Source organism: Seriola lalandi, unplaced genomic scaffold, assembly GCF_002814215.2.
Source record: "Seriola lalandi dorsalis isolate HSWRI2012SDOR001 ecotype SW California unplaced genomic scaffold, Sedor1 jcf7180002054949, whole genome shotgun sequence".
Taxonomy (NCBI): Eukaryota; Metazoa; Chordata; class Actinopteri; order Carangiformes; family Carangidae; genus Seriola; species Seriola lalandi.
Window position 1 is genome coordinate 555845 of NW_019525500.1, and position 23922 is coordinate 579766.

The 23922-nt window shown below is 41.9% G+C and overlaps 1 protein-coding gene across 2 annotated transcripts in view; it reads right to left on the minus strand.

The window, feature by feature from the left end:
* Positions 1-8951: 8951 nt before the first annotated feature.
* The window catches only part of syde2 (synapse defective 1, Rho GTPase, homolog 2 (C. elegans)), a 46946-nt gene continuing 31975 nt past the window's right edge, over positions 8952-23922 (minus strand). For both annotated transcript variants that reach the window (XM_023394511.2, XM_023394512.2), the window contains exons 6-8: positions 18969-19150; positions 17824-18055; positions 8952-13943 (exon numbers count right to left, since the gene is read on the minus strand). In XM_023394511.2, coding sequence (XP_023250279.1) covers positions 13219-13943; positions 17824-18055; positions 18969-19150 — 1139 coding nt within the window. In that variant the 3' untranslated portion in view covers positions 8952-13218. The remainder of the gene's footprint in view (positions 13944-17823; positions 18056-18968; positions 19151-23922) is intronic.

The window sequence follows — 23922 nt, forward strand, 5'->3', positions numbered from 1 at the left end:
TGAATTCAGTTTCTGTAATAAAAGGCCATCAGACCTGGAGCAAACACTGTCACTGTCAGTGTCAGTTTAAGCAAAAACTTGAGGAGTCAGATATTTCTCTCGGGAGTTGAAATGGTCTGTCTGATGGGCTACACTGGCAATTTTCTGATTTGAATCCAGTCATTAAGTTAATCCCATCAGTCATTCCATCAGTTTTGTTTTTCAGTAACACAGCAATACCACCTGCCTATAGCCATATTGTTATCTGCTGGCTTGCTGCTATCTAATCACTTCTGTTTTGAGATCGCTGGAAACTGCACTCTGGTGGTGGGCCTTGAAATCTTGTCAAGGAAGATTTGAAATAGTCAGTACCAACAGGAACAAGAGAGCAGTTGTGCACTAAGCAATGTACTGTTCACACTGTTCCACAAGTGCTCTGTGGCTAAAAACACATGGTTTGCTCTTTAATTTCAGTTAAACTCTTTCACCGCAACATAAATTAAACTTTTATTTCTGCCACACTGTTCAAAGCATTTATGAGAATACTGTTTCCCTTGCAGTGTGTTGCAACAACTAGCTCCAGCTCTCTGGACTCCATTAGTTTCGCTCTTTCACGGGGATAAAATAAGGACGCTTCAGAGTGCTGGGTCCACCTCAGGTCAAGAGCAGCCCAGCAAACCTATAGTCACAACTGACAGCCGGTACCCTGCCAGAAAAGGGCCTGGAGGGACAGAGGGAGGGGGAAGTGGCTGCATAATACAGGGGCAGCTGTCTATTGCCAGGTTTTCACACTGTGTCCGAGATGCCTCAAAAGAAAAGAGAGATGATAGAGAACAGATGAACAACAGAAACACAAATGGTTGGATGTTGGGTGAGAAGAGGAAAAGAAACAAGATGGCAAGAGGGAAACAGAATTGATTCCACAGAACATAAGTGAGCCAGGGGCGACCTCACTCTGGCCATGACTCATTCACGTGGACGGTCCTGTCACAAAGTGGAGGGGGTGGTGGAGGGTGAAGAATGGGCTGATGTGAGGGTGCACACAGGCAGGCGTCCATATGGCCCCTGAGGCACCAACAAGGCCCGGGTGACAAAAAGGGGCCTCTGCTTTCCAGTCATCCCCTCCTCAAACCTCTCTGAGAATTCTGTTTTGCAGTCCCTCTTTCCTCTGCGGAGCCTCTCACTTTCTCCCAGGCCAGCTCAGGAATGTGCCTTCTGCAAACCAACACACACACACACACACACACACACACACACACAGGGAATGCCTTCACCCTCACTGGTTAGTTATTATTGTAATGGCTGATGCAAAGAATGTTGTGCAATTGAAGCTCATGTGCAACATAAACATCTGTGGCATTTGAAGTTGCACAGACATATGCAAAGACATTTGCAGGTTAAACTCTGCTGCTCAGCACTCACACTTCTTTAATGTTCTGGGCAATGGACAACAGCATGGCCACAAACCCAGTGACTCCCACTGGCATAAAGGGTATTCATGATGTTTGCTTTTCCTCAGTTGATTTCTTCATCCAAGTCCAAGAGATTTCCCAAACATAGAAAAGATCTTTAACTAAGGGGGGTGTCTATACAGGATGGATTGCCTGTAGTCCAATTTTTATCACCAGTTCTTAAAAGTTTTCAAGCTAAATCCAGGGAAACAATGTAAGCAGGTGCTGGGCAGGAGGGGCTGTAAATCTGGCCTGGCGAATTAAGCCATTGCCTTGGCATTGTTCTGGCTGGCCTCTTAGCTGCTCCTGCTGGGGAGGGTGTTAGTTGGGGTGGGGTGGAGTGGGGGTCTGCTGCCTAAATCTCCCAATACGGGGCACCCTGCACATTTCACACATAGTCAACTGAGTGGGACCCCAGCTGCAGACAGAGAGATACAACTCACACAAACGTGCAACGTCACACAGGAGAGACAGATTGATGATCAACAAAGATAAAAGCATTAGAAGAAAACTGAGTCATGAAAATGATTGTCCAGACTTGTGTCATGCACTATTTTCTTGTCACAACAGCACATTGGCATCTAATGTAAACGATAATTAGAACAGCAATTTCTCACTAAACATTTTTCCAAGAAAGAATCTAAACCAGTATCCTCCTTTCAGGTCAAAGCAGCGTCTGAGTTGCTAAAATTATCCCCAGTTAAAATCGTCAGGCTACATTTCATCGCTGTAAACCGTGAAGCTGTTTCTCCTTAAAACCTCTGAGAGGCTGGTGGTAAGTTTCATTAGTTGACCTTTGACCTCATAAGAGATCAGGTGACCGGGGCACTGCTGTGGAATGTTCCCTCTTGACTCCTTTTCATTTTCTAATTTCAAAGCTCTCAACAGTTTGGATTCTTGTCATTTTACCAGAACCTCCCATGGTCTACAGCAGCCTGCACCATCTGTGTGTGTGTGTGTGTGTGTGTGTGTGTGTGTGTGTGTGTGTGTGAGAGAGAGAGTGTGTGCGTGTGTGTGTGTGTTCATATTTCCTATGCATACTCAAAAATAGAGTGTATGGTTTGTTCAATTCAACTTATCAAAACTTCCAACACACATGAAGCAGTTGACTGAATCATTCATTGCAGAGGCAGCTTTAACTTTATATTTACCATCCTTGTTTAGTTCCTTGTATATGATCACAATAAACTAGAGGTGTAACAGGTGTAATGTTTATCATATTTACCATTATAGTTTAGCACATTAGCCTGCTAACGTTTGCTAATTAGACCTAAACAAAGTACAGGGGTTAAAGGCATTGTTTTTAGTTTTACAAGTATTTGGTCATAAACCAAAGTATTGGTCAAACTGAATATTCAGGGTCAGAAATCACAGTCACCAAATTCATTACAAGTCACCCTGAGTCAAATAACTGCACCAAATTTAATGGCAATCCAGCCAATAGTTGCTGTGATATTTCACAGAAAAAAAAAAAATGTTGAAGGTGCTACATGAAAGGTCCGGGAATCACCAAAGTAATTTGGACATGATGGATATTTCAGTCTAAACCGAAGTGGTGGACAGACCAACTGACCAACATTGTCCACAGAGCCACAGAATAAGTTAGTTAGTTAAGTTAACTAAAATAACAGTAGTATATGGTGCTGTCCTAATACCTAGAAATAAGTTAGCCTTTGTGCACTTCCCTCATCCCAAAGTCAATGGATTTTTTGGAACACGGTTTTGGTTAGATGCCTGAAATAAGGTTTCTGGCACAAGCTCAAAACATTTTCGTGTATTGTCTTAACAAAGTCTTCCGGGTTGGCCTACAAAAATACATCATCCCTGCAGCACTCTATAGTATGTCTATAGTATAGTAAAGTTGACTCAATGTCTAATTACTCTTCTAAAGCTACAAAGTGTTCAGAACATTAAGTTTGCTTTCAGAGCAATTCCATCCATTGAAGAGAACTATGAGATGAGCTCAGAAAAAAAGCAAGCAAGCACACCTTGAGTAAACGCTATATTGTCAAACCGTGCTGTTGGTGTTTGTGATGCATTACATATGTTGTGCTCAGAAAGCAAACATCCATCTATTATAAAGACTGTGATAGGAAATTGAAAGCCATGAAAAAGCCAGTAAGCAAACCATTAGACAGGATTATTCTGTCAAACTAATCTTTTTTAAAGGTAAAAAACAGAAAAACTTTCATGCTCATCACATGCATTTTGATCAGAGTTTGTATAAGTTAATGCTTATATCATCTTTTGAATGTTTACACTTTTAATAATTAATTCATATATTATATTGTGTCATTGTTTATATAAACCCTGACTAATCATGGTTTAAAGTTCTTTTTAAGCTCCTCTACAAAAATATAGTCTGTCATTATTCTGAATAAGGACTTCCTCTCAGATGGTAGATTTTCACTCAACCCTGCTACACCTGTCAGTATGAACAACTACTGCTCCACAGTCTGAGCCACTTCAAAAAGAAGCTCGTCAGTCACGAATTTCACAATATTTTTACCAAAAGAATTCAGGTTCAGGAGATTTAAGTTTCAGGCCATCACCACTGAACTTTGTGAAATGTTTCATACGGTATCTTGGCATAAATCCAGAGCAAGATGCAGTCCCATCAGAGTGGGATCTGTCATTTAAACGATCAGTCTATCAGAGCATACATGGAAAGCCCTTAAGGCCTTTTTTTATGACCATGGAAACATTGAATCCTCTTTGACATGGACTACTGTCATTAGTGACGAAAACACAAAAACAGACTGTGGAAACCAAACCAAAACACTCTCATATCTGTACTCTAAAAGTGAAGCTTGGCAGCTAGTTAGCCTAGCACACTGGAAACAAAGGGGGAAAAGCCAAGAACTTTTTTTGGCAAGATCCCTCGTAATCATTGCTGTTTTTTCATCTTATAATAATCTTTAACAGATTTTCAAGATAATGTGTTAATTAGTAAGTTTTTAGAGGCACTAGTAGAGAAAGAACCAGGCTAGGTTATTCCCTGGGTTATACTACTGGCCCTAGCTTCATGTTTATCCTACAGACATGAGAGTGGTATCAGTCATCTCATCTAACTCTAGGGAAGAAATGAATAAGCGTATATTTCAAAATGTCAGACTATTCCTTTAGGTGAGGCCATAGTAAGAGGTTGTCCGCATCAAGGAGACATCACCTCAAGCAGCAAGCAAACTAAGATTTACTGCTGACAGCTGGAGAGTGCACTGCTGACAGGAGGCAGGCGATAGCATACACTAAAATACCGACTGTATCCCTCCATTTCCTCTCTGGAGGACAAAGTTATCACCACGCTTAATATCTGTATGATGTTAAAGACCGGTTGGAGGATGAATCAGGACTAAAGGTGTGCCACCTGCAAGTTTATCAAACCAGTGAGGCCCAAATCTTCTCACTGAGCCCGACCACAGCTGCTGTCAAGGCCTCTTTTCAGTCTCACCTTTCACATTTTTCTCTCCTATCAAGCGGAGCAAACCCTCACCCTCATCCTGTCCTCACGCTGAAAGGAGATTGCCCTCTTCTGGAGGAGCAGGAGGGAGAGAGGTGATGAGCAGCTTACCTCTAGGAGGGATTAGCCTTATTAAAATGAAATAGTCTAGTCCTGAGTGACAGAGCAATGGAGGTGGAGGAGGGAAGAGGCAGGGAGGACAGAGGAGAGGGCCTACGTTGTGTGAGGCCCGGCCCCTGAGGATCTAAAGCGCCGCTCCTCTGTGTTCTCCTTCCCTCCATTCTTCACTTTCACCTCTCGCTCTCTCCTCATCTTCTCCCCCCCCCCTCCTTTCCTCTGGTCTGCTCTCTCATCATCAACGCTGATCTGTCAGCGGTGCATCAAGAAATCTGCCCCGAGGCTCTCAGATGAGCTGCCAAGTACAGGGGCTGGACCGCAGGGGAACAAAAGACTCCCCAAAAAACACACCAGAAAGGCTTGGACCTTGGTAAAATGTGTTTAATAGCCTTCCCACTGAAGGGCACTGCATGTATGGAATGTGTGCCCGGGGTCACTGCATAAAGGTCCCCAGCAATTACCCAGGCTTAGCTCTGCCATGTTTATAAGGAGTGGATGAGTAGTATGTACTGGAGACCATTAACCAACCTGAGCCTCTCAGAACACATCCAGTGAAAGATGTATAAAGGCTTGAAAGTCCTGAATATGACTATAATTTGTAACTTATGCATGTACACTTACATAGAGCTGTGATTGAATGAAAAAGCCTGAGTGCATACCACATTTTTATCATGTGTTGATTGAAATGTGGTGACAACATGACCTCTTCTCGGTTACATAAGTAACAAAGAAAGTAATTTATTATTTACACTTTAAACTCAGCTAATCTGCTTCAGGTCTGTGTGGTTGTGTTTTGATTATATTTGATTGACAGTGGCCTACCAACATAAGCAAACAACCCGCCAACATCATCAATCAAATGTTAAATCAGACATTGTTAAACTCTGATCTGAGCTCACAAATATGTGACACCAGCTTATTCCAGCAAAGCCTCACCCTCCTCAGACCAGTGAAAAGAGCACAGGCAATACCACAGATACAGAAGGAACTCAATGTAAAATCAAGAGTTTTGTCCCTTTGGAAGAAAATTGTAGGACCACAATTATGTTGTGGCGGCAAACATAATCGCTGGCTGCACTCTGGAGGTTCGGATGTAAAGTTTTTATGAATTTATGAGTGTCATTTAGGAATTCCAATGGAAGTGGTTGTAGGTGGAGGTGGTTGGAGCGGATAGGAGACAAACACGGGATCGAGGTTTTGGTTGAATGTAAATAAACATGTTGAGTCTCAAGTCCCTGAAATGTTTCTCCATCAAGTTAGACCACAGCTGCCATTCCCTAAACTGTAAAAACTCCAATAAAGCTGTAGTCACTACAAGTGGATGTTGCACTGCAAGACTGAGCATTTTGACAGAAAATACATGAAGTACATTTGTGAGTAAACAGTGATCGCATTAGGAAAGAAGAGGTGGATAGTTGCTTACAGCCAACATATTATAATGGGTATACTGGTACTCTTGGGGGCAAATTTCCCTTTGTGAAAGCAACAAGCCCGAAGGTGAAGTAGAGAAGCAGGTGAGAATTTCACAAAAAAAAGAAAAAAAAAAGAAATGTAAAGGTAGCACTCGGCCATCCCCTGAGTCCACACTGCCATAAGACCATGGACAACACAACTTACAGACCTTCTAGCTCTAGAGACTTAAATAGGTCATTGGATGAACAGCAAAAGCCAATCAGCAGGAAGGAAGGAAGGTCAACTAATTGGAAATGGTAAACAGGCCTGCACAGGTAGCTGAATAGATATATGTTTACGCTGAAACACACATTTATGTTCTATGTGCAAAACATTTTTTTGCACTCTGTCATCTTTTGAATGTTAAATAAATTGCTTGATTTTTTTCATTTTCTCAGAAGCCTCTTTTATTTCTTTGTTAGTGTTTTTTTTTTTTTTTTTTTTTCCAATTAGACCTTGGCCACACACACCTGATACTAGTTCTTGGTAAACCAGGAGCTGAGAGAGCAAACATTTTCCACATCCTTTATTGATTAATGGAAAACAGGTTACTGTGATTGTTTCTTAGGATGCTATTACTGCTGCAGGCTGCATGTTGCTTTTCCTAAAACACCACGGTTCAACAAAATAATTCTTCATGTATCTGCTATTTTGGTGTAATATCAACAACAGCTTTACTTTAAGGTCACATGGCGTATGTTAAATGTCTGCTCTGACAGCTCATCACACAGCAGTTAAGATCGCCAAAGGGTTCAACCCCCCCCCCCAAACCTTTAGTTTTTATTGCCATGGTTAAAACGACACAACACAAGAAGAAGAAAAAAAGTAAAATAACAAAGACGGTGTGTTTGTGTGGTTGGCTGCTTGGCTGCTTGGCCATGATACTGACTCAAAGGTCAGCAGAGATTAAGGGAACGGAGTAGGAGAAGAAGGAGAGAAAAGGTCTGGTTTCACATGCAGGTGGCTGTCAAGGATGTTTACCTAAAGAGACCCATATCTCTGCTCTCTCCCAAATTAGAAATGAACAAAAGTTCAGTTGAGTTCACTCAGACAGACGGCCCGATATCAAGTGGCGACCCTGACTATCCAAACAGGCTCCATGTTATTATGTCTACCTCTGGCTTCATATGGGATTTCACTCTTGCTTTTATTGGGACTGAGAGAATGACTTTGCAAGTCAAATGTGGATGAAGTATTTTTTTATAAAAGGGGACTTGTTACGTTTAGAGTCAACACCTGAATCTAAACGTGAAACCTTTTCTCAGATTTTTAAAGATGGAAGTGAAAAAGGTAGAAATAAATATAACTGGTTGAGTGGATCATTTTCCATTTAGGCTTCATGTAAGACCCAAAATAACTTGAGACTGACAGGAGCATTATTCTCCATGTTTAAAATGATATACATTTTCCAACTGTATATGAAATATTTGACTGTCTCCACATAAATTCCATTCCGAATGTTTATGGAGGTTTAAGACAGGTAGATATCTTCTTTTTTTTTTTTACTTCAGTGGGGATATAAAACAGGGCTGCAGGGTGTGTGTAAATTTAGTGTGTACATTCTGTACCCTAAAGCTTCCTCATACCTGTGAAGAGAGCCATAAAAACATGATATGAACCCACAGTAGTGACATCAAACAAGTCTGAAAACCATTTAGTGCTGAAAGGCCTGCGGCTGCTCTGACTTCTCATGCTAACTGCCAGAGATGTGTATCACCTCAGCTGCAGCCACTTGGGCACAGTCTTGACAGTCCTGAAAACACATAACATTAAAATGCTGTTTTTAACTGTTTCAGCTAACTGCTTTGGAGTCTACCTGTGGTACACTTAGTAAAGGTTAATTGTGTATATATCTCAGAAAACGTTGCTGGTAATGTTGGTTTTTGGAGCCGCAGCCTTCCAGCAGTGGATTTTACTGGACGGCTAAATGCAGCTGCATCCTGGGAATGTCCCTGAAGCTGAAAGTTGTTCTGGGAGATTCCCACAAGCCAGCAAGGGCAATTCCCCGACTTATTTATCTGTACTCTGCTGAAGTTGGGTTACAATGCTCCCACAGCAAAGAGATGAATCAACAAAAACAACAAAAAAAAAGAGTAAATTTTCCTGAAGTTAAGATAATCTTTTCCCACTGGTTTTCAATAAAACAAAAACAATCTTCAGAATTGTTTGGGAAAGTGTGGCTGCAGGACTGAGTCATTTCAACAGTGATATGACTGCTGAGCCACATGCAGATTACCAGACAGTGCAAAAAAAAAAAAGTAAGAACAACGTTTTTTATGAATGAATTCCAGGTTTGTACGTGTGCGTAGGAGTGAGAAGACATTAACTGTGTACTACCACAATTCTGACTGCGTAAATAAATGCTTCTTTGCTCAGACGGGTGCACAATTAGAATTTGTCCTGCAAAATGAATCACAAAAAACAAGCGCAAAAGTGTCCAAGAGCCAATGATGGAGTTCCTGTCACTGGCAAAAAGACACAGAGGCTACGTGTGAATGTAAAATAATATACTTTATTATGACCATACATTTCTCAGGATCAATACAAAGCAATTTTCCGTTTTGTTTAGCGATGCTTTCCATGTGGCATTTTCTCTCCAAAGGACAAAGAGGACAAGACAGGTAAAAAGTAGTGAATTTAGACCTTATTTTAAGTGTTTCAATTTTTGTTTAATGCCAAAATCCATAAAAAAAAAAAAAAGACTAGACTAGTTTCAGTGCATCCTTTGAGAATCAATTTGAGGGCCTCTTAGTAAAAACACCTCAGTCAAATTGGATCTTTGAAATGTGTGTTGGCAGCTTTCAGATCTAAAAAACAATCCTCCAATTTCAATGAAGGATCTAAAAGGTATCAAAGAGCAGCCGACGCTCCACACTGACTTCCTTAAATGAGGCCCTGGTTGTTTCTGTGTTGCCTGGGCAGACAGATGGTTTGAAAGGAACCCCGCTGAAACTCACTTTCACCAGAGCTGCTCGGACTGACAGCGGAAGCCACAGCTTCACCGGGAAGCAGCAGGATCATTAACAGATATCATGTAGGAGGGTGTGGAACAAAAATAAAATGAAAATTGTATAAATGCAAATAGATGCAAATAAATGACAGATTCACTTATTGTCAATTCAGTTTCTCTTGTTTTTGCATTTGAGGGATGAAGTCCTAGAAAATAACATTTGATCAAGGTGATTCTGATTTGGATCACATAAAAATGAAATTGAAATTTAGATTTTTAGACTGTGGATGATCTGAGATGGACGTTTTTTTGTAGTGTTTGTGTGGAGATGGATGCGGATTGAATATTTGCCCATGTTTTCAAATAAAAAAATCACAGGTTCAAGCTTGTAACTTTTGAGGAATGAGTACATTTTTTATCTTTATCTTATGTGAGAGTACACTACATCTTTGACTTGTGAACTGTGGGTTGGACAAAGCAAGTATTTTGAGGATGTCACACTGGGCCTCTCAGAATTGTGACTGTGACAAATTGTGAGTTTACACAATTTTCACAGACCAAACGATTCATGGAGAAATTAATTGGACAGTTATTGAGTCAGAACTGCACCAAACTGAGTCACTGTCTGCCTTTAAGTCCTCTGGAGAAAAGCTTGAACAATGCAATTATCTGTCTATTGGAGGTACAGGGTGACAAACAAACGAGCATACATAACAAAATATTCTTTTTACACATAAATATCAAATACAAAGGCAGATGAGAAGGAGCCTTGTTTATGTCAGTAAAGCTTTTGACCATGCAACGTTCAGTACCTTTAAAAAAAAAAAAAATACACATGAACATAGCTTAGTCCACCAGAGACACGAAACAATGTCAAATATATACACAATATAACAAAAATAACAATATCACTTTTTCTGCAAGGACACGATTTTATCATATATTTTACAGCTAAAGTTGTACCATTAGTCCAGCACATTAAGATGTGTACAGGTAGCTTGAAGGGAGGAAAAGCGACTATTGCTACAAGTCAACACTACGAGGTCATCGGAAGTATTTAAATACGGCATTGAAATAGAAGCTGTAAAAATAATATACTCCGAATACATTTATATAATTATATACATATACATATAGGTTAAATACTGATCATTCTGAATCCCTGGATTGCTGAAAACGTCCTTTGTCGATTTAGGCAGCTAGCTAAGTCGCACTAACTGGAGCCCACCGCTAACAGTTCCCACTGCTGCTCTGGAAATTGTGCTTCACATTTGGGCTGTTTTTATTTCACGGTTTTGCCAAAAGCTGGGAGAAGCGGAAGGATTTTAAAGGAGTAGTTTGATGTTTTGCGGAAAATGCACATTCGGGTTCTTGAGAAGAGTTAAATGGGAAGAGCAATACCACTCTAACATCTGTATGGTAAATATGTAGCAGGAGCCGGGAGATGCTTGTTGAGCTGAGCATAAAGATCCTGTAAACTTCTTTCTTTTTTTTTCTTTGTTTTGTACTAATTAAACAAACATGATATAACATGTTAAAGGTGCCTGGAGACAGATTGTTTTCTAGTGGTTGATTGTTAAAAAACATTAACCAGTGCATACAGTCAGAGATGTGACTAACTATAGGTTTATACCTGCTGTAAGTAACAGTAGCTGCTCTCATTAGGCAGCTAATGTTACTTCAAACTGTAAACTGAAACAGTTACTGAAGCCAGGCACTGTTTTGTTTACAATGACATCATCACTGAAAATAGCAAGGAACTGAAGTAAATAAAAGACAGGGACAGAGGACAACATCTGGGCTATGTAAAATAGAAATTGAGAAAAATAATATATTTATTCTAGTCACTTTTATTATTGAAGTGAAAGTTTTTGTTACAAATTTAGCTGTAATAGTCCCAGGCTAGAAGTTTCCTCCTGCTTCCAGTCTTTACGCTAAGCTAAGCTGACAGTCTTCGGGCTCTTGCTTAATATTTAGCGCACAGACATGACAGTGATACTGATCTTCTCATATCACTCTGGGCATGAAAGTGAATAAAGAAATTTCCCAAAATGTCAAACTATTCTTTTAAGCCTAAACTGAACATGATGCCATATGAAACACGTGTTCTCTCTTTTTTTTCGTTGCCTGCTCAAAATCAAAACACATCTCTACCGTACGCTTGTGAACAGAGATAAACAGAGATACAACTGTTAGTCCCCTTATCTCGTACCCAAATCTGACAGGCATGTGTATGCCTGTAGATGGTGTCTAGACATTGAAAATCTTGCTCAAAGAAAATACATTTCAACCCATGGTCTTTCATATTTATCTGTAAGAGGAGGTTTCAGTGGCGGCTGTTTCTCCCTCAATTCAGTCCACAGCCAGAATATTTTTTACTGCATGATCTATAATGAACATCTACACTACTGCCTGCCTCATAAGTGCATTATTGTTGTACAACATTTAGTGTTTCATACCTCAATAGAAAAGCTCTCTGCTGCCTTAAACAAGGAAATCCACCCTGAAACAGAATATACACAAGTTCCTCCTGTGATCTTGGTTTAAATCAAAGGAACACTCCACTGATTTTACACGTGAAGGTCAGTTTACTCATCAAAAGGTGTTCAACACAACCTCAGAAACATGGTTGTTTAATATCTACTATGGCTAGGGGGAGAAGCAATATTAAATTCTTCAAGAACTGATTCAATAAATAGTAAAAGCTTGTTACAAGCTGGAAACTAGATGAAAATAGATGCTTGAAGCATGAATTCAGAAACAAATCCTGGAGTTTTCCGATTCAGCGTTAAGAGATTAATGTTCTGGTAAATATCAGTGGGGTTCAATAAAATATCGGAACATATTTCTTCTGCAGCCAAAAATGACAGAGGGGCTGCCTTGATCAACAGGATGGTTTTGTTGTCTTTGCACATTTTTTTTTATTAATTTAATTACTTAATTACATATTTTTGCTGGAAACCACTTCTTAATTGAAAGGCCTAATGTATCCCAGATTTTTTCCTACCACTGAAAGGATGTGGAAATGTCCCACGTCCACATGCTGCCTCAGATTCTGCCAAGACTTGGGGAAACTCTGAAGCACCCAGAAGCACTGGGATGTTTTGGTACGAAAATGGTCAAGTTTAAAAAAATGGATAAATACAGTCTATCAGTAACTTTGCTCTGCATGAGTAGAGTCCCGTAGCACTCAGGGTGCATTCATACCTGCTAAAAATATACCATACTGTATTTAGCCTTTTTCAATGTAAAAACTCTACATCACAGAGGTCATCCTGTCGGTGGCCAACACTGTATCAAGATCAGGGGAGGAGATGCATTTTATTCCAGGGTGGATTTTCATATCGACGTACCACCTTCACACAATTAAGGCACCTTTTAAACCCCTGAGGGGTCAATGGGTTCTTCTAATAAGAAGAGAAGCAACAATAACAACATGGAACACAGAACCGGATTGAAACAAACCAACAACAACATGAAGTAAGACAGTCGACAAAATAAAAGGAAAATAAAAACATTAGGAATGTCTATGGGTAAGGTACAAACGTCAGAAGTGCCCCATTACGTTTCTTCTCATGTCATCCTTTAGGTTTTTACAGCAGCACTGCACGCCACATTGCCATGGTGACCTCACATGATCTCCATGGCAACACTGTGGCTGTATCCTGAAGCACCTTGATCGGTAAAGAAGGTCTTCCCCAAACCTCATCAGGCTTTGTGAGAGTGTGTGTGCGTGTGTGTGTGTGCGTGTGTGTGTGTGTGTGTGTGTGCTTGTGTGTGTGTGTGTGTGTGTGTGACTGTGGTAGGAGTCAGTATCCGACATTGAGCTTGTTCTTGTTGAGCTCTCTCTCCAGGTTTCCTATCAGAGTGTCGATGCTCTCCTGCAGGTCTCTCAGGTTGACTCTGTTGCTAAGCACTGGGCTGATGTCCTGGATCTTCATGTAGGCCTGGTAGGTGTGCTCTTTGGGCAGCCGGGGCGGCAGGATGTGATCGCACACCCTCTCCTCTTCCTCCTCATCGTCTAATGGCTGCCCGATGCCTGAACTATCATTCTCTCCTTGCTTCTCCTCCTCCTCCTCCTCCTCCTCCTCCTCCGATTTCTCCTCTTCCTCCTCCTTCACCACATCCTCTCTTGGAGGTTGCTCCTGCTCAGTGGGATCATACGCAGAGCTTGTGACTTTCTGCGCTGTATCTTCCTCTGCGTTCTCAGGCTTCTCCTCCCCCTCCTCAGCTGCCTCTGTATCCTCAGAGGGCACATCGTCATAGTCCGCCTCCTCTTTGCTGGGAGGCAGCAGCATTTCAGGGAAGTAGCTGTCACCACAGCCGCTCCAGTCACCAGCGTAGCGGTTGCTGGGGCTGTCCAGGCGCCCCGGTTTGGGCCGCAGGACACCCGCCATCTCCGCCTCAGTGAGGTTCAGGACCTGGGGGCGTTCTTTTCTCCGCCGTAGAGGAGGAACTACCAGTAGGTCTGATGAGGCCTGTGCCAAAAAGGTTGCAGGGGACTGAAAGGAGGACTGGCCATGTGGGTCTATAACTGGAGGAGCAGAGAGGAAAGGAGACAAAAGACCAGCGGAGTTAATCAGATGTGCAGCATACAGGCCATTTGAACTAATATCCTTAAAGGAGTAGTTTGATTTTGGGAAATATGTTTATAAGCTTTCTTGCCAAGACAAGAACATAAAGAACCTCTCCAGGAGAGCTATTTGGTGGAGTTTTTTTCAACCTCTGGAAAGAATATTTCCCAAAATTATGAAATATTAATTTAAAGGGTTTAGTTCACCCATATTACAAGAGGAGAAACATTTCCCCACCCTAGTGGTGTCTAACCATGCAGATAGCAAGTTTTGCAGATGAATGTCTCCGATGTTTCTGCTGCCACGCCAATTCTCATAGGGACTATTTTTTTGATAGGAAGCAGTTCAGTTTTTCCAGTGTAGTTTTCAATTGCTTTCAATGCCACAAACTAAATTCCAGAAATCTCAGAGGCAGGTATCTGAAAACATTGGCACAAAAACTGAAGCTATCTGCGGAGGTAGATCTCACTAGTAAGTGGAAAAATATTGTAATATGTAATCTACATGAACTAACCCCTTAAGTGACACAAATCCCCCTGTCGACAAATTCACAGTGAAACTGACCTTGAAAATCATGCCTTGGAAACAAGAAGCCTTTATTTATTTTCACACATCTAATTCTTACCATTTAAAAAAGGTTTATATCTGAGGATTCCTCAGTCATAGAAATCTAAACAAGTCAACAGTAGGTTCACAAAGTTCTGCAAACCCTGATATATGACACACGTTCTGCCAAAATAATCCAAATATGAACATGCCATGCCGTGCTCAAAGTCAAACACATGCTGAAGCCACACCAACACACTCTGTGACTTTGGTGCCAACCTCTTGTGCTGCTTGTTATCAACTGTTGACTAAAGCAAATCTTTTTTTTTTTTTTAAATTAACTAAACTGAGACGCAGTTTGGACATTATGAAAGGAACATCTGACTTGTGCTACAGAAAGGAACAGAGAGCACTCCAACACAACCAGCACAGTCCAGTTACCTGTCTCTCTTTATCTCAGTGTACCTACACTTGTTGACACCTCTAGCTCTCCCTTACTGGATTGGAAAGGAAAAAACAAAACAAAAAAACAAAACAAAAAAAAAAAGTTTAAGCAGTTAGGGCTTTAAGTCACATACAAGAGGTACAATATGAGACAAAAGTGATTCTGATTTTATCTCCAGGGGGGGTGAAAGATATTTCTATGCAATATTACACGCTTCATAAACAAAACTACTGATGAATTGTGATCCATGTTGACTCCGGTTCAATTCATCAGGAGTGGCAGGTGCTGATACAGTATTTATGTGCAGCGGTTGCACGCTTTGCAGCTCTCCTGAGGCTAAAGACTCGAGCAATTATCGCCTAAAACAAACAGAAATTATCCTCCTTTAAGAGGCACTGTGTTATTTCATTTCAGACATGATTCACTGATGACACGATCAAAGTTATTGGCTGTCAGCAGAGAAAATTAAGGCAGAAAGCAAACAAAAACACGGCACGTTGTGTTACAATAGGTTTTCATCAGTGGATAAATAGACTTTCAATGAAAAGGCATTTAAAAAATCAGAACCTAATACAATCAAACGCTTTCGCACCCTCACTGCAAACACACACATTCTCCTCTTCTTCCTGTCAGTCAGTCTGTCTAACCATCTGCTCACATCTCCTCACACATACAGTTGGCACACTGCATAATTCACACTCGACTCAACAACACCTCCTCAGCCTCTTCAGCACACATATGCTCATGCTCTCTCACACTTCCTGTAAATAGAAGTGCCAATGATTTTATGCAGAGATGTCCCCTGCACTTGCCCAATGCACACTTGAGGCCCGAGCAACAATGCCTTGGAGGGATGGGTTATGTGTGTGTGTGAGAGGCGTGAAGAGGCGGCTGGAAATATCCTATAATGATTGTGAAATGTTAGGATGAAGCTTCAGGGGCTGAGGGCTAAGGTTAAGCCTGGAATGTCTTTAATTATAGTCCAGGCGTCCTATATGCTCTGAGCTAGGGAAGCAGACAGAATGGAGATGTCACTGAGGGAGTAAACAAAGGTTTGAACCTGGACCATGACCTGGACTAAAAGCTTTGTCAAGGTTATTACAGGTCATTATAGGCACTAGCTGGGTGACATCACCTGCAGACAGGAGCACAGAATCACTTCTTTGCAAATAAAAAAAAAAAAGCCTACAAAAACATGATTACACAGCAAAATTCCTCCAATCTCCTCATTTGACTGTCTACAATTGTGTTCTAGCCTATAAGACAAAAATGTCTTTGCACTTTTCTGTTTATCTTTTTAAAATTCCACTTGTACTTCGCTCAGCTACCTGCAATTATAAGATTCGCAAATGCTGACTTATTCATTTTCTCTCACTCCGTTTCTTCCCCAGTGGATGCACAGGAGGGCAGAGGGTGCTCGACTTCAGCGGTTTACACGGACTTGGTTCAACGTGGGAGTCAGAGGGTGCAGTTAAATTTAGAGGCAGGACCAGACACAGTGTCAGGGCTTCGTCCGACATCGATGGGCAGGTCCGGTCAAAGCTACGGGTCACGGGCAAGAGCTCTGGGGATTTGAGTCTGTCAGGGATGGAGTCTGTCCGACGTGATGTTAGGAGGAGGAAGGCTTGGAAAAGATTTTTTCAAGATACAGCATGCATGTGCTTTTGAAAAATGTGTGCTCTCGGGACACACTGAAACAATGCTTGACAAACTTAACAGGATAACACTGCACTCCGAATTGAGAAACAGTAAGCCGGCTAAGTTTGAGATTGATGACCGCGCATGTTTAAAATTGGATGATGGATTTTCAACCACTCTCATTAACCCTAATGTTTATAAAAGTGGCAACAACCCACAGAAGAAAATCCATTTTTTCAAAAGAGGTCAGAACAGGCAAACTGCCAACAGCTGCACCTGATAGCACTAATGGATTTTCAAATGGAAATATCTGATCAATGCGCCTAGGGAGAGTACACAGGTCAATTTTGTCTTTTTTCTTTTCTTTTTTTTTGCAGCAGTTTTTGCCTTTACTCGCAGCAAAGGGCCATGGGTCGGACTCGAACCCGTGGTCGCTGCGGTAAGGACGCACTCTACCAGTTGAGCCACCGGGGCGCCCCAGTTTTGTAATATTTTGATTAACTTCTTGGAGGGGCTGAGACTTTAACTGCCTGACAGCAGCCATTCACACACTGCTTAGAGATGTGGTGAACACAAATACATAAAAATATTGAACCCGCAAGTTTCAAAAACATTTCAAATTAGTTGCTGTGACCAATATAAATTGTACAGCGCCTGCAGCTCTTTTCATCATTCTCAGCTCCCTCCTGAATAATCTTTGGATTCCTTCATGTCTCACACGGAGCAGACAGCTGCAGCTGGCACAGAGCAGCTGTGCAGGCAGACAGATGACCTGTGCTGAGCGAGGCTGGTACTGGGTATCTGTCCTTGGTTGGTGATTTATCTTAAGACAGGGGGGCCACGCCTCGAAACTTTGGTTTACATTAGGGTTTAGTGGCTTGGCTCTGATTGGCTCAGCCTGCCATGATGAAGTACTCTGTGGACAGTTTCGTCTCTGGGGAGCCAACAGATGGTGGCCAATAGCTATCAGCTGTACTTGTGCCAGTGTTGGATGACCTCAACGATCAAAGCAGCCCAGCCCCAGAACAGTCCTTTGTAGAGCTGAACCACAGAGCTGGTGCTGATCTGTGCGAGACCCTCAGGCAAAACACTGGTATATACAGTACAAACATATAATCTCACAGTAAAATAGATGTTTTATAAAGCCATGATACTTTGTAGAACGTATTTAAATCAAAATGTGCTCAGGAAGGGAAAAAAAAGCTAACAACCTGGCCAAAGCTGCAGCAGGTAGTGCAGGACTTCGATGTGCTTTTTGAAGTGCAGGGCGCTGGCCAGCTCCTCAGAGTCGATGAAGACCCGGTTGGTGTGGCAGGACGCCTCCTGACGCTGGCTCAGCAGCACTGGGCCGAAACACACCGCCAGGTTCTGACATGTCATCTTGTTGGCTTCCTGGTAGGACGCCACCAGCTTCAGATGGTCGAGAAGCTTCCGCAGTGTCACCTGATTCATACACACACACACACATGCATACACGCACACGAGTGTGCAAACACAGAGAAATAAGACATGTTATTATTATGATTAGTAGTTGTAGTAGTACCACTGGCAGCAGCAGAGCTACACTGTAACATCTACTTCAATATGCTGTTTGTAGCAGTGAAAAGCTGTTTCATGTAAGAAATTAAGAAAAATTACAGTTTTTGCAGACAAGGCAAAATGTTACATTAAGGTGAATGCTTTACATCTTGCTAGATATCCCATTATTGTAACAGCTATGACAGTAGTTTGGAAAGTTTAAGCAGAGGAGCCTTTCAAATGATTATTCCAAGGGGGATTTCTAAAGACAAATGTCCCCAGAGTTATCTGATGCCACGTGGCCTTGGCAACACACTGTACACTGTAAACTCTAAGCAGAGTTTCATGTGTACTGGTTATATCTAGGATTTATTTATTTATTTATTTTCCACATTGTGTGACCTTAAATCCATTAAACATGTGTAGCAGAGAGTTGAGCATTTATTTCCTGCTGACAGTGAGTCTAAAATGTCTGTGTCATTGTCGCTCCCACTTGCAGCTGCTACTTATTGTCATTATTAGTGCTATAGAACAATAAACTGGCTGAGCAGACACAGTTTAATAGAGGCTCATGGCAGATACTCTGACAACAGCATTTATATTGGTCAATAAAAAGAAGTTGCAGTCCTTATATACAGGTGATAAGATGAAGATGTGGTGTAGCCACCACTAATATCACCCGATGTAAAAGCCTACGTAATAGAAATTAAACATAGTAATCTTAACATCGTAACCATCATTATCTACGCCACAATTATGCCTTTCACGACCACTTCTGTGACAGTATTCCAGCTCTGTGATGACTGTGAGATCGAGCGGGGGAGTTTATCTTCCTCACCCTCTCCACCTCTGGCAGGTTCTCCAGCAGGCTGACGGTGTGCTCCGAGTCGGCCTGGTCATTCTCGCAGCCTGCTGCTCCAATACGCAAAGGCCTCACGGCCATGGACTCCAGCACGGCTTCATACAGCTGCTTGGTGATCAGAGGGTAGGGTAGCTCTCGTAGGTAGTCCTTCAGTACTCCTGAAGAGAGGGAGACAAGAGAGAAAATACAGCATGAGAGAGAGTCAACAAATTAAAAAAACACTTCTTTGCAGCAGAAGTGAGAGTCATTCTTTTTTCCCGCATTTGAACTGAGAAGTACCTCTTTATCTTCCACGCTAGCACCTTTAATTCTTGACAGATCACCAACAACACATCTTTATGAAGTGCTGTCACTGAGAAATAAAAAGCTTTTATTTCCCCCTCTCCTTTAAACAAATGAACCTGGCGCACTCTCTTGGCTGCAAATTGAGGTGCTATTGTTTCCGCGGGTGATCCTGTGGCGTCTGCCGGGATGCCTGATTGGAGTCAGGCGCGACTCTGCAGCCAAAAGTGTTAGGGAGCCCGGTGTCTGTGACGGTGCATTCACACCTGTGACCTGTCACACCCGCAGTTCAGACAAAAACCACAGCAAAACATGAAACCCACGCTGTCTGTCTCCACTAAGCCCCTCAAATAGCCCTGGCATGTCTTTTCATCAAAGGCAAAGGGGGGGGGGGGGATAAATACGGGAATAAAAAAGGCTCTTGGCAGTGCGACAGCTCTTTGTGGTGAGTGTCTTCTCTGTTCCCTCTGCATGAAGCTGGATCAGTTTTCAGAGAAGGCTGTGGGCTGTGTAATCAGCAATATTGGTTATGCTCCAAAGTAATACACACTGTGTATGAACACTAACAATAATTTTATATTTCTTAAGAATTACAAACACCAAATAATCCTCATATAAAGTGTGTTGTTGGGCAAACCAATTAGAAACTGCAAATAAAACACTTAACTGACAACTTCCTGTTTTCCCACATGCAACTTTAATGTTAGTTTTATCACAAAGAAAGATTTGACAGACTTGAGCTACAAATACTAGACGCCTGTGAGCCAGTATCAGACAGATACGTTGTCTTGTGCTGCTGTAATCAAACGGCAGATACTACACTCGATCAATACATCCACACTGCACCATATACACGCTGCTGCTGCTGCACTGCTCAATTGCAAATACTTACAAACTGCTGCAAACACTTGCTACTGATGCTTGAACAGCATTTTTCTAAGCAAGCTCACCTGGCAACAGTCCAATCCCATTGCTTCAGGATGGCTTTGTTGAGGAATAATCACGCTGCTACGGCTGCTGGTGTTCTGCAACGTTGTTTTTCAGTCACTTATCTTATCTGCTGCTGGGTTCAAACATGCACCCGAAGCCAGAATGAGAGATTTCCTGCCCGTGATGTTGGCAACTTTGGAGCGTGACGACCACTGAGATGCCAGAGATCACAAGTTTTCTACATCAGTTGCTTGCGCTAACATGCTTATCATGAGATGTCTTGAATCTCTTCTGGGTTCATGTGCTTGGTTAATATCAGTAAGCTGCTGATGCCGATGGCTGTTTTTATCCATAGCCCACAGACCTGCTTTGTGGGCAGGGTTTGTCTTGGTGTCTGCTGGCCTCTGCTTTCTGCTCTTATGAGTCTTCTTTCTATTTGTATGCAGCATTTACATTGCTATTAATGATTATTGATCTTTTTTGTGGCTGAGCTTAATTTTTGGGTTGCTGCTGGTGGTTGCTGATTTATGCATTGAAATACGAATAGTCATGATTTGAGCTGAATGCCTAGGTTGTCCTTGAGGTTGATCTCTGATAGAGGCTAAGACTGTGTGTGAGCTTCGGGGACGTGAACATGACCCGTTCATATGTGTTTTTCCCTGTAATGTTGGCTACATGCTTAACACTGTAAACATTTTTACCAAGACTTCATATTCAGTGAAGCACTAGTGAAATATTTCACTCGAAAGCAGTTGGTTTTTGTTCACTTTAATCTTCAGCTACTTCTAAACACTTGAGTTTCTTATCCACATGTTCTGGGTATATTGATTATGATGATGATATTCTGCTTATCAACACAACATAACATGATAAGATAATTGCCCCAAGCCATGATTTTATCAGTTTTGCCACATACACTGTACATAGAGAACACAACAACAGTACGACTAGGTTTAAAAAAAAAAAGGTTAAAGGTAAAAAGTATCTGTGTCGCACACCATCCTGTTCCTTGCAATTCCCAAAGTAGTGACAAAATCCCTGGAGCTTTTGCAGCAGATTCTGATTAGGATGCTGTAAATAGAGGCTCCTCCATCATCACTTCTACATCGCCGGACACCCGAGGTGTTTTTCCTCTTTGCCTCTCGGCTTCTATTTACAGAAAACTGCAATAAGATTCACTGTAAATCCACTGACATCCCTTTAGGCCCAGTGAGGAGAATGGAGGGCACAACTTAACATGTTAACTTTTTAATCCCCGTAAATCCCCACTCTGCTCTTTAAGTGAGCCTGAGGATTAACGCTTTCCAGTCTATTCCTTACGAGTGTCGTCGGTCAGTCCATCACACATCAGTCTGTGTAAAGTGCAAAGACAAATGTTTTTAGGTGATGACACTTAAATGTCCTGTCTTCTTTCCCAACAGTTACACGGGCACAAGAGCCTTTGAATACAGGATTAGAGAGTGGAGGAAGCAACTAAATTCAGTTCAGTGTTACACTACAATTAGGATTAGGTTAGCTCAGATTAGCATTAGGTTCAGTATCGTCACACTGACATTCAGCGCAAAAAAAAACTTCAACACTCATCAGGAGAATGATCCACTGTAAACCGCAAGCATTACCTTTACACACCAAACCCATCACAACCCAATCACAATACCACAAAATATTTCGGAGGTAGGTAAAAAGAATATGAATCTCTGTAGCCTCTTTTCTTTGTAATTCGTATTATTGATTGTATTTTTTTTTTTACAGTTGCACTTGTATTTTTTGTGTTGTTCTGTTTGTGTATTTTATATACAAACAAGTCAGGGACCAATATTACAATTAACTTAGATTGTAAATGCTGTAATATGTGGATTTTCACCTCTTCTGAAGCCCCTCCAGTCCTTTCTCTGAACTTGAGATTCAACACGTCCTAACACACGACACACACACACACACACACACACACACACACACACACACACACACACACACACAGAAATGTTGTGCATTCCTGAGGCAGTTAGTGTTAGCTCTGAAGAAAAACAACCCATACCCAAAACGACATTGGCGTATTATGTCAGCTCGCCCATCTCAGGTAGACAAGCACAATGACAGCTCTAACTCAGCGGGGTCAGACTTTAAGACGGCTTCAGGCAATCACACACTTAAAACTTGATAAAACGTCCTCGCAATTAAACATGTCCCCTGTGGCCTGTGAGCCAGCGTAGCCGATCTGTGGGTGTATGTTTCCATTTTGTTTTAGTTCTGATTCACACTGATGAATGCTTCTGCTATCTTTCAACTTCATCAGGCTTGGTATGAAATCTGGTATGAGCAAAATGCGATAAGCACACATAAACACAAGATACATTCAGTCTCCTTAACGCTTCCCTAGACATGCTGATTTCCAAAACAGATTACACAGAAATGCTTTGTGAACATCCTCCTGCTTCCCGTTGTCGATCTTTACTGAGACTTTGCAGAGATAATAATAATCTGCTTGTTCCATCGCAGGAAAACAGGCTGCCTGGAAGCAAAGAAGAGCCGTGTGTTTTTATCTTTATCTCTGCAAAGTAAAGCTTTTTTTTGTTACTCGAGTGTGCAAATAAAAAGCAGAGAGGTACCACTTTCCTTCACATGTAAACTCAAGCATGGTAGACCCTGTGACCTTCCCTGTGCTGTGAGGCAGATCGTCTGGAAACAGAAAGCACGACTGTTTCACGTTAGCATCGCCTCAGAACTAAACAGCCAACGTTTCTCCTCACATGCGATTTATGAAAATATCATACACATGTTTAGGCTCTTTCTATTGCAATAATGTTAAAAAAAAGAAAAAGAAACACACCAGTCAGTCCAACCTTGTGTATGTTCATGTGCATGTGTGCTTGTGTTTGTCTGAAGTGAGGAGAAATACAGCCATTCAGGTAAATCATTAGCCTGCTATGAGTCAGTGTTAGTGTTTACTTTAGTGTCTTAGCCCCTGATCAGCACACACACACAGTCACGCACACATGCTCAGTGAAACGTGAACACACACACACACACATACGTGCACAAGGTCATGGGCTCAGGGGTGAACAGGTGTGCTTCCCCTGCAGGTTCTTCACTCTTTTTCACAGCCAAGCTGACAACAAGCGCACGCTGAGCGTCTGCGCTCTCACATTTAAACTGCTGGGGTTTGGCTTCACACCAGCAGAGATTTGAACTATACATACACACACATCTCCGCCTACACCTACAGGCTGATAAAGACTGTGTAGAGGAATATACTGTAGCCCTGAAATGCCAAGCAGCTCATCGAGAAAAGCAGAACAAAGCCTTGAAACACAGCTTCAGTACACGCACTTAAAGCTACAGATGACAGCAGCTTAAAGTATATGCATGTAAATAGTTTTCTTTATCATTATTTCAGACTATTTCAATGTTTCAAATGTGCCACCAAACACTACAAGGCACACAATGCACTGGGGCACGGCTCTACCTTTGACCTCTTGTTCAAACAAAGCGGAAGGTCACTCCTCTTGTCAGTGCTGCAGTCAACGCCTCGCCTAGAGAACAAACGGGGGTTTGTTCTCCGTCCTGCCCCCTCCCTGCTGTCCTGCACGCCCCCACAGCACTAGGGGGGGCCAGAGGAGATGTGTGTATCTCTGCCTTGTCCAGTGCCACGGTAAAGCTTTACACTGCGGTTTGCTTCAAACTTTCCGTAGCCCCCCTCCACCCCCACCCCCCCACG